Source organism: Strigops habroptila, chromosome 14 (assembly GCF_004027225.2).
Source record: "Strigops habroptila isolate Jane chromosome 14, bStrHab1.2.pri, whole genome shotgun sequence".
Lineage (NCBI taxonomy): Eukaryota > Metazoa > Chordata > Aves > Psittaciformes > Psittacidae > Strigops > Strigops habroptila.
In genome coordinates this window covers 8,868,963-8,882,368 of record NC_044290.2, presented here as the reverse complement: position 1 = coordinate 8,882,368, position 13,406 = coordinate 8,868,963, and the positions used below count along the sequence as shown (strand labels likewise).

The 13,406-nt window shown below is 42.3% G+C and overlaps 2 protein-coding genes across 23 annotated transcripts in view; one reads left to right on the top strand and one right to left on the bottom strand.

The window, feature by feature from the left end:
- ZNF207 (zinc finger protein 207) overlaps positions 1-6,946 on the bottom strand; it is a 22,203-nt gene extending 15,257 nt beyond the window's left edge. For 3 of the 22 annotated variants that reach the window (XR_003994365.1, XM_030506292.1, XM_030506291.1), the window contains exons 1-7: positions 6,621-6,819; positions 4,965-5,091; positions 4,393-4,531; positions 3,602-3,772; positions 3,134-3,209; positions 2,592-2,639; positions 546-646 (exon numbers count right to left, since the gene is read on the bottom strand). Coding sequence is in view for 21 of the 22 variants with exons in the window: in XM_030506292.1 (XP_030362152.1) it covers positions 546-646; positions 2,592-2,639; positions 3,134-3,209; positions 3,602-3,772; positions 4,393-4,531; positions 4,965-5,091; positions 6,621-6,661 (703 nt within the window). In the remaining variant the exon portion in view is untranslated. Of the gene's footprint in view, positions 1-545; positions 647-2,591; positions 2,640-3,133; positions 3,210-3,601; positions 3,773-4,392; positions 4,532-4,964; positions 5,092-6,620 lie in introns of all 22 variants that reach the window. The other 19 variants (XM_030506309.1, XM_030506297.1, XM_030506308.1 and 16 more) reach the window with 11 other exon arrangements.
- On the top strand, positions 6,866-13,406 carry C14H17orf75 (chromosome 14 C17orf75 homolog). The gene is made up of 11 exons (XM_030506314.1): positions 6,866-7,165; positions 7,266-7,698; positions 7,968-8,048; positions 8,666-8,791; positions 9,208-9,348; positions 9,543-9,600; positions 9,874-9,993; positions 10,487-10,551; positions 10,665-10,801; positions 11,326-11,429; positions 11,923-13,406. Exons 2-11 carry the CDS (start codon positions 7,565-7,567, stop codon positions 12,130-12,132), a joined length of 1,176 nt encoding a protein of 391 aa, XP_030362174.1. The 5' UTR covers positions 6,866-7,165; positions 7,266-7,564; the 3' UTR covers positions 12,133-13,406.

Here is a 13,406-nt window from a genome sequence, read left to right as displayed (position 1 = left end):
ATCATGTTACTGTGCAGGATAACTAGGCTGTAACTAGTGAGAAATATGGATGAATTAGCAAATCTCGAGCCACCACAGCATAGCTGCTGCTCAGGTGGAACACTATGAGAACTTAAGGCTGCTTAAGAGCTATGCAAGCTCAAGTTAACATCTCTTGTAGCTATGGCAAAAGACCAAATTCCAGTTAGTTCCTTCACACAGCAGGTTCAGCACTTGGGTATATTATCAACGTTATTTCTCATTTCCCACAACATTTTCAATCATTACAATTTTCCAGCTGCAGCCATATTAAAAAGAGGGCTGGAGACTAGGCAACACAAAAGCCAGAAGAAAGTGCAGTAAGAAAAATATATTCTACTTTATACCTTCACAGTGACAACAAACTATTTTTTTATAATCAAAACCTATAAACCAAGCCCTTCATCTGTGCACAAGAGTGGCTTCTGTGGCAATCAATCCACAGCAAGGTAGTGGCATAAGTCTCTATATTCTTTATATAAATCCTAAATCTTAATGAAAAGAAATAAATACAATTTAGCTCTCACCATAGTACGAGTTTGACAGCCCCGACCTACCTGGTGGCATACCAGGCATAAGAGGTGGTATTCCTGGCCCAGGAGGCATCATTCCACCCATCGGCATCATCCTAGTGAACAGAAAATAAGCACTGGTATGAACACTTATGATAAACTCTTAAGACAACTGGCACATACCTGTATTAGGTAAAAAATTATGGTAAATCATTTCAAGAACCTCTCAACAGAGGCAATTCAAAACCAGCTGACTCCAGTTAGAAATGTTTTTCCACAAGAAATAAATACTGAAAATCCCCCAAGCACTTGAACTTATTGTAACTTCATTCCTCAAGCTTTCACTTCCACTATTACTGTATTTCCAGAATTGGTGTCTCTCTTGACATCTATTTCAGACTACTGGTTTTACCAGTGTTCCAAGAACCTGATCTCAGCACACTCAGAAACTTTGAAAGTAGGAAAAGCAGCTAACTCCAATCACACCAAAATCGCTGTACATCTGCTACTGCTCCCTTCTGACACCACAAGTCTATTTGTGGTTATAGCACCCTCGTACTGTTTTAACACATTCTCCTTCCTCTAGTGAACAGCAGACAACCCAAATGTGTAAAACTATACACAAAATACTGACAAAAGGAGAGCAGAGAGCACAGGGTAAGAAAGTTTGAGTTTCAATTACAGTAAATATTCCCTTTGCTAACGATAGAAAAGTGGGGCTTGTGGTGTAAGAAGTCCTTCTTACGGCACATTTTTCCTTCATATTAAACCCCCACCCCACCCTCGATTTTGCTTTTTAGGATTTTGGGGGGTTTTTACCTGGAGGAAAAAAATTGGTCTGTATTTCCTAACAGAAAGGTGGCATCGAAAAGCCTCCTTTTATCTTGTCTACTAAACCACACTATAAATTAACAGATGTTCCCCATACATACAGCCCTTTATATAAGCTAATTCCTTCTGCACAGGGTGCAAGAGTGTCTACAACACTAAGTGCTTTTAAACTGGGAAGTTATAGATGAATATGTACAATTCTTCTACAGGAAATAAACCAAGTGTAGCCTAAGTTTGCTGAAAAATTCCAACACACTAGAAGCCGGATTAGGGGAAGAAAATAAAGGAATGCTTATTACTTCAGTTAGCAAGATAAGCAGATACATAGCACCCAAGTGCAGACCAAAACCCCATTAAGAAGCAGTTTGTATGACAAAGACAAGCCACCTTCACCATTGCCGTTTCAAAATCAAAAGAGATCACCATAAACAGGTGAGCATTCATTCTGCAAAGCAAACTGGTGCTCAGGCTTTACTTTTACTCTCATCTGCCACTGCTACAAAGGAACCCCCAATGCAGAAGCAGCAGTAATGACTGGTAACACAGTCATTACAGTACCATCACCCCTTTTTTGGGTTAATGGCTGGAGAAAGCAGTCAGTCCTGCCACCCACTTTGACAACTGTTAGACCCCTGCAAAAGCACTGGCTGCTCACTGCCTGCTGCCACCAGAAAGAGGACTGAAAATCTGCAGGAATAGTGCTAGAACTCTAGAGTGTCAGAGACTTTTTGGCAAGTTAATGCGTCTTTTACCAGATGACGTTACATTCACCTGAATGTTAACAGAGTTTAAAGGAGGCTGAAGCACCAGCAAGACTGATAAGATTTCGTTCAGTTTCTACCCAGAAAAGCTACAGACATAGTCTACTACGACATGATTTTTAAATTCAAAGACTCTTAAAACACCAGTGAAGTTTAAAACTTAGAAACAAGGTTCCTGCAGTATCTCCTACGGTGTAAAGGATGGAACCCCAGAGAGGTTCTAGGTCCTTAAGGGTGTATTATGTTAATATTTTGTACAATACATTTCTCATAACACAGTTTTGTGATATCTATTTAGATAGAGCATAAAAACTTCAGATATTACATAGTAACAAAACCTAACTAGACATTTTCCCCAAATTCAGAGCAATATTCAGAGGTTTTCAGCAAAACAATTTCAAGCTTATCAAAAACATGACAGAAAATGGCATAATGAATGTACCTAGAATTACATTAATGAGATGCTTACATGTTTCCACCACAAAATGACTGCATGTATTTTCTCTGTTGATGTAATCTGTGAAAATTTATGACAAAATCAAAAATCTAACTGTGATTTTCCAAACACATTGTGACAGGGGATGGTGTCAACCCCAAACAAGCATAAAAACCACATCATCTTACTTTTGCCCAAAATACAAGATTTAAACCATTCAGTATCTTTTTCCTGTTAGGAAAATTACAACTGAGAACCAGATGTACAACATATGTGCAATACACAAAAGAACAGTGGTTCACAGAAGGCTCTAAACCAACACACCAAGTCTTTAAATTATTCTACTACTACCCAATAAAGTTAGGAGAAAGGCAACATACTTTATACATTAACTCACAGTTTGGCCTTATTTTTAATGTTGGTTTACAGCCATCCAGTTCTCTGGTTAATCTTAAGGTTACAGTACTCACAAGTTCCTGTGTACCTTTCTCCAATTAGCTTTTTTTTTTCTGTGACAGTTTAAAAAGCACAGTATGAACATGTAATTGTAACATTAAGTCTTTCTTGCTACTCACCCAGGTGGCATTCCAGGCATAACTGGAGGCATTCCAGGCATCATGGGTGGAACACCTGCCATTAATGGCGGTATACCTGAAAACAAAAACACATTTTGAACAACTCCAACAATATCCAGTCACTAACAAATATCACCTAAGAAATTTAGCCTGGATAAATGCTTTACAGGAAGCTCTAAGAAACTGGGGGGTTCTGAAATAGCACTAGTACCCATGACAGGGGGGTTGGAACTAGATGATCTTAAGGTCCTTTCCAACCCTAACTATTCTACGAGTCTACTTACAAACAATGCAATATAAGAGATTATCTGCAAATCTGATTTAGATTCATTGTTCACAGTCCTGCAAGACTAACTTTTTCTTAGCAGTCTCCAAAGGCCATGTGTTAAAAAGGGCAGATTCTCATTCCAGCATACAAGCAGCAGATGTTTCTACTCAGCTTTTCAGTGATTAGCTAAAACATCTCACCTGGAGGCATCCCTGGTGCACCCGGCACAGGAGGCAAACCTGGCTGTGCCATTGGGGGAATGTACCCCTGCTGGGGCTGAACTTGCTGGGGTTGAAATGAAGTTGAAGCTGCAGATTCATCATCTTCATATTCATCAGAATCATCCTGTTGCTTCTTTTTCTGGCTCTCTGCTGAAGAACACAAATAATGGTCAAATAATGGTTAAACTGAAGGCAAATTTTGTTCTATGAAATTCCTTTTCTCTGGGTTATTCTAGCTGGAACAAAAATTATAAAATTCAAATCTGCTGAGCATGTTCAAAAATTCACTGAATTACAAAGAAGAAAAACTATGTGAACCTACCTATACATACAAACAATACATGGAAGGGAAATGACTCACACTGTAATGACCCCCAACATACCTGGGGACCTTCATTCACGCTGGCCAAAATAAACCAAAGCAGTTCAAACAAAAGTACACTTAAATAGCAAATAAATCTAAGTATTTGGGCATCATCAGGCTTATATCAACCCTGACCTTTCCTCTCTTTACCCTCAAAAATAAAATTGCCATCCCCATATTCATTAGGTAATTGTCAGAGCTGCACTGGCACGCAGCTACTTCTGAACAGGAGAAGAGAAACATCTCTGAACCTTCTACATGACTGGCAAACGTGTAGAACTGCACTCAGAGAATGCATTAAACCCAACCCTTACTCTTCTGAGAAGTGAGACCTGTACAGCTACAGCTTAGTATCAGTAAGAAACAGACTAGGAAGTACCAGATAACTGGCTAGATTATACTTTACCCTGAGTTTTTTGTTCAAGTAACCTCCTCCGTTCCTCCATATCTTTTTCTGGAATGCCCTCCATACCATAGATTTCCAGTTCAATGTCTGTTCTTCCAGGAATAGCATTTGGAACAGCATCTATTGTTTCTTTATGTACCTGAAGAAACAAAGAAAAAATGTCCTTCTGAACACTATTCAGATAAATTCCACATGTTCTTCAGCCAGTTTCAAGACAGACAGGAAGATCCTTGATGGGAAGAATCCCTCTGGCCAAACATGTTCCTGACATGTACTTCCTGATCATTGTGAACTATTAGCTTCTAAAATTAGTTTATATAAACTTGTCTTCTGGACACCAACACAATTCCTTCATTCCTCCTACACCCCCAAAATGACGGCAGAGACCTCTGCTGCATGCTCTGTGACTGCTGACACAGCAGGACTCCTGGTCTGGAAAGACGTCAATCCTGTCATCTTCTCATCAGTTTCTAAGACTCTGGAAGCCCCAAACCCCCACCTTTATAAGTCCACTATTAACTCCAATTCTAGATACTGTTAAGAAAAGCCCATGTAAGTCTAAAACTTCTTACCTGCATGCAATGGATAGCTAATCCAGGTCCTGTATACAGTTTCTTATGACATATATGGCATTTAAAGTGCTTTGCTTTTTGATGCTGTATAAGGATTTTTTCATCATCAAAATCCCTGTTACAGTACCTATTGAAGACTGTTAAGGAAATGTTTAATCCTGAAAGTGACCTTTCTATATAACACTAACATTAATGATGCTTTAATCACAATTAGTATCACAGTGATTAAGGGAAATAAATAACCCCCCCCACCACAGGAAGCATCTCTGAGCATTCAAAGTGTGACAAATATTCCATGGATGTCTGAAACCAGACATCCCATCGAGCATTTCCCTCTTCAGATAGGTACAGACTGCCAAGATCTGTGCATGTAATCAGAATCATCAGCTGATTCCATATGCTACTTGACAACATGCTTTTCAAGTCCTAGTTATTTCTAAGTGGACTCTTTCCTCCTCTGCATACCTGTAGATTAAAAGAAACTTGCTATAGCACTAAAGGAGAAATAGACTTGAAATCTACAAAAGGGAAGTGATACTAAATGCTTAGAAGTGCCTATTTAATAACAAGCATCAATAGCCAACGTTTGTAAAAGAGAACAAAGGTTTTCATTAAAAATTCCTTCTCCAGCTATCCAACAACCACTTCTTACGACACTGCATAATTCATTGCACACATTAAAAATATTCTGATTTTAAACAGAAAGATTTTAAGCAAAGAACTTTCTGGACACCTATGCGACAGAAGCGTCAAAATGTCATTTCCTTTCTGCAGGTCAGCATTAATATTTCAGCAAACACTTCCCACATATCTTCCTATGCAAGGCAAACACGCGTTTGTTATTTACTGGCTGTTCCTCATTTACACAATGTGTTTGTCACCTCCACCAAAACCTGAAACATGTTAATATCTAAAATGGAAATAAAAATGCCTTCCAACATGAAACGGTAGAAGATCTCAAAGCTTAGAAATTCCTTTATTAAACAATTTGACTGGGCAGAAGCACCACCACCACCAACAAAAAGGAGACTGCAAAGGAGTGATCGAACAAAACTCCACCAGTATTTCTGCATGCTGAGAAATTATACATGACTTTGATGCAACAACTACAAATTTAAAGTCCCTCCACCCCCCAAAAAAAAGTTTTTTACAAGTCTCTTTTAACCACATCCGCCCCACTTCCCGAGTAACCGTGTTTATCAGAGGCAGTTTTCTTCCGTTAAGATCCTTCCCCCAGTGAATAAAGACGGATCTCCATTTTCCCTACAACCCCGGCAATCCCGCGGGGCCTGGCCGCAGGAGCGCCAAGGACAGCGGCCCGGGGCCGCTGCGGCCTGCCCTGGCTTCATGGATGGGACCTGAGGCCAGGGCCGAGGCCTCAAGCGACGGAGGCGGGAGCGGGCGGACTAGGCCGCGGGGTGGGAGCAGAGGAAGGGCACGGAGCAGGCCCCATCCCCGCGCTGAGGAGCTCAGAAATGAAACAATCCCAGGCACAGAACCAAACCGTAACTGGGGCAGAGAGAAGGAAAGCGCCCTGCCCCGAGAGAGCGAGGAGCCGGGGGAAGACCGGGGTAGGTCGGGGCAGAGACCCGACCGGGCCAGGCCGCTCCCTCCACCGCGCTCCCCACACCCGCCTCGTCCCACAGCGAAGGATACCAGCACCAAGGCTTCAGCTGCTTCTTCTTCTTACGGCCCATGGCGGCAGTGCCCCCGACCTACACGGAGAGGAGACAGCCGAGACCTTCCCTCCGGAGCCGCAACGCCCACAGCAGCCCCGCACACAGCCGAGCGAGGCAGGCACAAAATGGCCGCCACCGTCCCTCCTGGCGCTACCGCCCCCGAGCTCCCAGCCCGCACCGCGGCAGCGAGGGCGGGGTGCGCACGGGAGGCGCTCCCGCCTCCTCTCGGGCTGCCCCATCGTGTGTGGCGGTGGCGCTCGCCGCCATTTTGCCATAGGGGCGCGCTGCTGGCGTTTTGTGCTCAATGTCGAGGGTAAACTGGCTTTTCCCTGCGGAATGAGGCGGGCAGAAGCCGCTGTCTCCTAACCCGGCCGTTTTACACCGTGTTTTGGTGGCGGTTACGTGTCCCACATAGCTGGCTCTTGGCAGGGAAGTGTGAGGGAGCCCGGTCCCTCGAGAACTCCTTGAACTGACACTGAGCGTGCCTTGCCTGGCCGGGGGCTGGTTTCTCCCCCAGTGCAGGTACATCCCGTGGGGATGTGCCCCCACGTGTCCCCGCCGCAGGCTGGCGGCGGGAGCTGTTAGTCACAAGGCAGAGCTAACGAATGTGCTGTTTTAACAGGCAAACGGCATTTCAGAAGCAGGCTTTACAACCCAGGCAGCACAGCTCAGCCTGCCAGCGTTGATGTGAGCAGCTCCTGCCACGCTCCTCACCCCACTCGCCCTCCTCCCTCTGCCGGGGCCAGGCGCTGCCTGCCCGCCGCCGTGGGTACACCCAGTCCGGGGGAGCAGCCGTAGCGGCGCTCCCGCCTCCCCCCGCACAGCCCAGCCTCCGGGGCGGAGAGCAGCGGGCGGCGAGCGCCGGGCCCGCAGCAGGTCGGGGCTGCGGCGGGGCCCGCGTTTCCCGCGGCACGGCTCGGGATGCTGCCGGCGCTGCCGGACGGTGACGAGCGGGAGCTGGAGAGCAGCGAAGAGGGCGGCGGCGCGGGCGAGGAGCGGCGGCCGGAGCGGCACGGCAGCACCTACCACAGCCTCTACGGCTACCGGAGCTGCAGGTGAGGGTGCCGCTCGCCGCAGCCGAGGCCTGGCGGGGTGGGTGCGCGCTGGGGCTGCCCACGGGAGGCCGTTTGCAGGCCTCGTCAGTTTCCAGCTGCTTGAATCCACGTTATTTCCCTCCCCGAAGGGGCTATTTTCATCCCTTAGCGTCCTGATACCCTGCTGCTGTAAAACGCCCTCATGCCGTACCTTTCCCTGCTGCAGCCCCTATTCCGTGTTGTGTGTGTTAAGGCTGTAAAATGAATCAGAGAGATGGCTTGATTTTCAGATCCTCGCAGCAGGGAGCAGGCGGCGGGGATGGCAGTCCCAGCAGTGCGGCGGCAGAGACACCCTCCAGCGAAGACTTCAGGTAAAGCCCATCTGCAGAACAGCATAATCGCCTGTAACACTCCATTTTAATGTCTTTGCTCTATTGCAAATAGTAAGAAAGTACATTGAAGTCCCTTCAAAGGAGAAACCTCAGTGAAACCGTGGAATTCCATTTCTGGAATACCTGGGGGTTGGACACAACTACAGAGCTCAAATAACATATTAAAGATAAACTGTCATATTTGAACTCTGTTTTCTTTCCTACTAATATTTGACATTTCTGTATTGACTTAAGTCTTCATGTAGATAAAAGATAATTAAAATCTATTAAGCAATTTTGAATGGACATCTTATCTTCCCACAAGCTCTGTAATGGAGTTGTTGCTCTATGTTACAACTAGGGAAACGTAAGAATAAAGAGTGACTTGTTCATAGCTGATGAGAAGTTCAGCATCAGCTGACACCAGGATTCCAGACTTCTGGTCTAGTGGGCAAACTACTAAATGTGTTTCTAACTGGCCAGACGTCACTGAGTTACCTGTAAGCCAGAGAGATCACAGTAGTCCCCCTTCTGGAAGCAGGTGGTTCTGTACTTGTTCGGAGAAACAAAACAGTAACATTTGCTTTTCACTAATGATTTCTTCTTGTTTTTTAAAGCCTCTCCTTGCTGGACACTAATTTACCAGCTGAAGCAGAGACTGAACTGCGCAGTTTTATTGCTAAGCGTCTTTCTAAAGGAGCCCTGTTTGAAGGAATGGGGAATGTAGCATCAGTGGGACTGAGGTAAACTTAAAATGTTATTTGTGAATGAGAAACTGTAAGAACCACTGGCAGCATTGCACATCTTGCCACCTGCTGCACTTGGGTTTAATCCTGATTCCATGTTCTCACTCTATTGCTGCTGTTAATAACAGCTTTATGCAATAGCACTTCCGTTATTTTTGAGAAAAATATTTTAGTAAATAATTTCCTATTTGAATGCTTAAAAATACTACATGTGTTCATAGCTACTTCCTTTTAAACTACTCTGATCACACCACAGAGGAAAAAAGAGAAAGTCTGAGAGCTCTATATTTGATCATAGAAGCCACTAGTGCTACCCAGTGAAAACTGTTTCTATAAGTCTTCTATATCTGCTTTTTGCACGTATTTATTGTGACGTATCTATAACAAAATAATCCTTTTTTCTTTCTACATAGCATACCAGAATATAGAGTTGGTTGTTATTACTGTCGTTTCCAACAAGAAAATATTCTAGAAATGGCAACACTGGAATCAGACATCAATGTTCCAGAATACGTGGTTTGTTTCTTAGGTGGATCAGAGAAAGGTCTAGAACTATATCCTTACCTTTAACTTTATCTGTGTGAAGAGGGAGGTGATGTAAAAATTATGTTCCCATTTTGTCTGTTTCCTGCTTGAAATCAGCCCATTTGTGCGCACCTTCCAGTAACTGAAATGTCAATAACAGCCATTACTGAAAGGCAAAAATGCAGGTCTTAAGTAATGCACCTCATTTTCCTTAAGAAGATACTTTCAGACTGGAGCTGGACAAATACATTCAAAGTCTGAAGATAAACCTTGATTTGGAGGTAAGGCCTAACTTTTTTTTTTTTTAAATGGTGAAAATTACTATTTACACTAATTAATTATTACCATAATTTACAGTTCTGTCTATTTCCTAAAATGCCCTTCGTTGCTCATCAAGTGTGGCTTTAAATGTCAAACTCATTATTTTGGTTTACTGTGGTTTGAAATCAAGAAGAGACTGACATCCAAATATCTTAGGTTGAATAATTAATAGGCTTCTATTTGTATAGAAATCTAATTTGTAGCTAAAGTTTTAATGTTTCAACTTATTGCAGCAAAAACCTTTGGAGACCTATGTTAACCCCTACTTGAGAAGCTGGTTTGAGGATGCCATCTGCCCTATTCAGAGAGTGGTACAGCTCTTCCAGGAGAAACTCGCCTTTTTGTTGCATGCTGTAAGTACGTTCAAACTGGATCACTAAAAGAGGTTCAGAAGCAATCTCAGTGACTCCAGCATGTTTAAAATGTTTCTTGCATTTGCTTTCCCAGCCAGGAGTAAATGAGGAATGATTTTTTTTCTTCCATGTTTTTTTAATTCAGTGCAAGTACTTTTTCTCTGCTTTATTGCTAAGGAAGCACATACCAATTTCTTCTGTCATTTTTTATAGTTAACTCGTTTTAAATTTTGAAGTACTGTGCAAGTTGAAATTAGAATGAGAAAATTAGAAACAGCATGAGAAAGCTGTCACTGCTATAATTCCTCTGAACCAAAAGGGATGTTATGCTGTGGATGTGCTTCATGTAATTCACTAGAAACAGAAAACAAATTACTCCTAGCTCTAGTCCCTGAGCTTGAGGCAGCTTTGGATGAAATAGCTAATAGAGTATAACTGCTGTATGTCTTCTGAATGCAAAACCAGATGCAATGACTATATCTTTTCTTTTAAGGCTTTGAGTTATACTCCTGTAGAAGTAAAAAATGCAGATGAAAGAACAGAAAAAGACATCAGCAGGTAAAGACACTTTGAGACCAAGGAACGTGTGAGTAACTTGGCATGTGTGTATGACAGCTCGCTGTCCAGGAGCTGTAAAGAAGTAAGCAGTTCACAAGACCTTTTTCTGCCAGGTTTCTGGCTGCTGCCAGCCTCCAAGGACTTGTTCAGGAAGGCACCATGACCTCCTTGTGTATTGCCATGACTGAGGAACAGCACAAGTCAATGATTATAGACTGTAGCGGGCTTCTGCCTCAGCTGCATAATGCAGGTGAGATTACAGCTGTGAATACTTCTTCAGGGTACTCACTTACTTGTATCTACCTGCTGCTGGACGTTAGAGGTAGTTGAGGATATTCAGAAGCTCACAGGTTCATGCCCAGAAAGGTTGTATTCTGGCTGGAAACTGGAACAGCTGTTTTCCTGTGAGGTAGCAGTTTGTTTTACCAGACATACTGGAACTCTAGTTTGAAAATGGTTGATAATAAAATCAGTGGTGCATTTAACTAGCAGACCATTAAACTAAGACTTGTACACTTCTGGGAAGCTGCAAACCTTTGTTTCCTATTGTATAGACAAACGTTCTGAAAAGAGATTCAACAATCAGAACAGACTTTCATGTAATCACTGTAGCTGTGTTTGCTTTTCTTTTGCACATGTAAGACTTATTTCCCAGCCCAGGTATGCTATTATCAGTTGGTATGTGAGAGTGATTAAACCAGGTGAATGCAGCTATATAGTCTATGTTGAGCTCATTTACCTTTTCTCATCTCTGTGTTCATGAACCTGTCACAGGAAGCAACAGATTCTGTGAGGACTGGATGCATGCTTTTGTGAATGGTGCTGAAGGTGGAAATCCATTTCTCTTCCGGCAGATTTTGGAAAACTTTAAATTGAAGGTACATGTTTATATATGTTAAAGACTTGGAGAAGACACCAGTTACTGAGGGAGCAAATACTCCTTTTGCAGCAAAGTTTTAGGTTATTTATAATGCCTGCACATCATTAAATAGTTAATGTTGAAGTTGAGGACTGGCTTACTGTAGTTGACAAGACCAGACTGTAAAGTAGCGTGAAAGTTTCTTCAGTGAGTACTCCAAAGGCATTTTCTCATATTTAAAATAAAGCCCACTTCTTAGGTGATCTGTCACAATAGGAGAACCCTTGATACAAATTTGGACATACCAAGTTGTGATGTCCACATGTTCTGCATTGTTACAGTAACAGTGGCAACACAAGAACTCCATTCTTACATTACTCTTTAGCGGTAGTATGAAATTCCTATGGAAATGCTTTTGCTTCCCCTGCTATTCTTCTTCCACTTTTCCACATGATAGTATGATTTATTTCCACATAGAAGGATAAGAAAATGCTGTGTTACTCTTTTCCCAGGCTATACAAGACATTAACAACCTGAAGAGGTTTATCCGCCAGGCTGAAATGAACCACTACGCCTTGTTCAAGTGCTACCTGTTCCTAAAGAACTGTGGCAGTGGAGACATCCTTCTGAAGATTGTGAAAGTGGAACATGCAGAAATGCCAGAAGCCAGGAACGTAGTGACAGTCCTTGAGGAATTCATGAGAGAAACATCAGTGGCTTAAAACTATCGTAATTATTCTGTACTCGTTTGAGGGTATCGTATAATCATTCATTTCTTCTGTGCAGCTTAGTTTCACTATTGCAGGATTTTTAATTTGTATTTAAAAGTATTACCTAAGTCAAACCTAAGTTGCAGTTTCATCTTCTTTTCTCTAGAGAAAGCAGTATGAGCTTTTTTTAATGTGTAGGTCTCGGATCATACCAACTCCTGCAGTTTTCAGTGCTTACCAAAAGCTCCAAATGGTTTGCTCCTTCTCTGAGGAAATCATGACATTTGGATTTACAGTCATTGCACACGAAAAAAGCAATCCCTGACCTGGCAAGCATTTTGGTGTTTTAAATCTTTTAAATATCGTTAAAATGATCATGTCTAATCGTTAAGATCTGGACTTTTGTTTTAATATTTAAAGAAGCACAAACATTTGGATAAATCATACTAAATGAATTAATCATATTTGTTTATGTATTCTCTTTATGTAAGAGAACAAGATAACAAGTCTGTAGCTGGTTTCAACATTATACTTTTAAATTGGCAGCTTGTTCTGCTGTCACTAGATAAATACGCTGTGAATTGGTATGAAACAGAACTGCCTTAAGACTGAACAGAGCTTTAGGAATCTGTATGTGCTTGTATGTACGCATACATACACTGGCCAGACATGTTAAATTCCCAGGCTGTTAGATAAATCCCCTTCTTCACTAGTTTCTGTTGTGATCGAGACCACCTTTGTATGTTCTCAGTACCCATTGTGCATAACTATAAATAAACATATGTTTTTCAGTCGTGGAGAATTAAACCTGAACATTTTACAGATCAAATATTAACTTTGAGTTAATAGAAACTTCTTCGGGAACTCAAGTAAGCTAAGTTGCCACATTAATTATTCAGACTTTAAAACATTTCACTGTATTTCAGCAATGAATTCTTACCTACATCATAGGACATGTAGACAGCAGAATACTTGAAGAAAATCTTTGGCTACAGCTGGAATCAGAACTCCTGAGGCCTCTGAGTGACCACATAAACGAGGACTATTTCTGCAGACGTGATAGAAGCAAAACTCTTCATTGTTTTCCTTCGCAGCAGAGGGTGTTTGAACACCTGACATCAGGCATTTGGACAACTCTCCCTCAAACAGTAACTGTAACAGTCCTACCAATGCAGTTTGACTGTTCTGCCAGTGCTGTGCTGTGATGACAGAAGTTGAGTGCTTTCCTGTGACACCACTGCCTTGAACCTATAACAAGGTTTACAATAAAATATTAAAATCCTTAA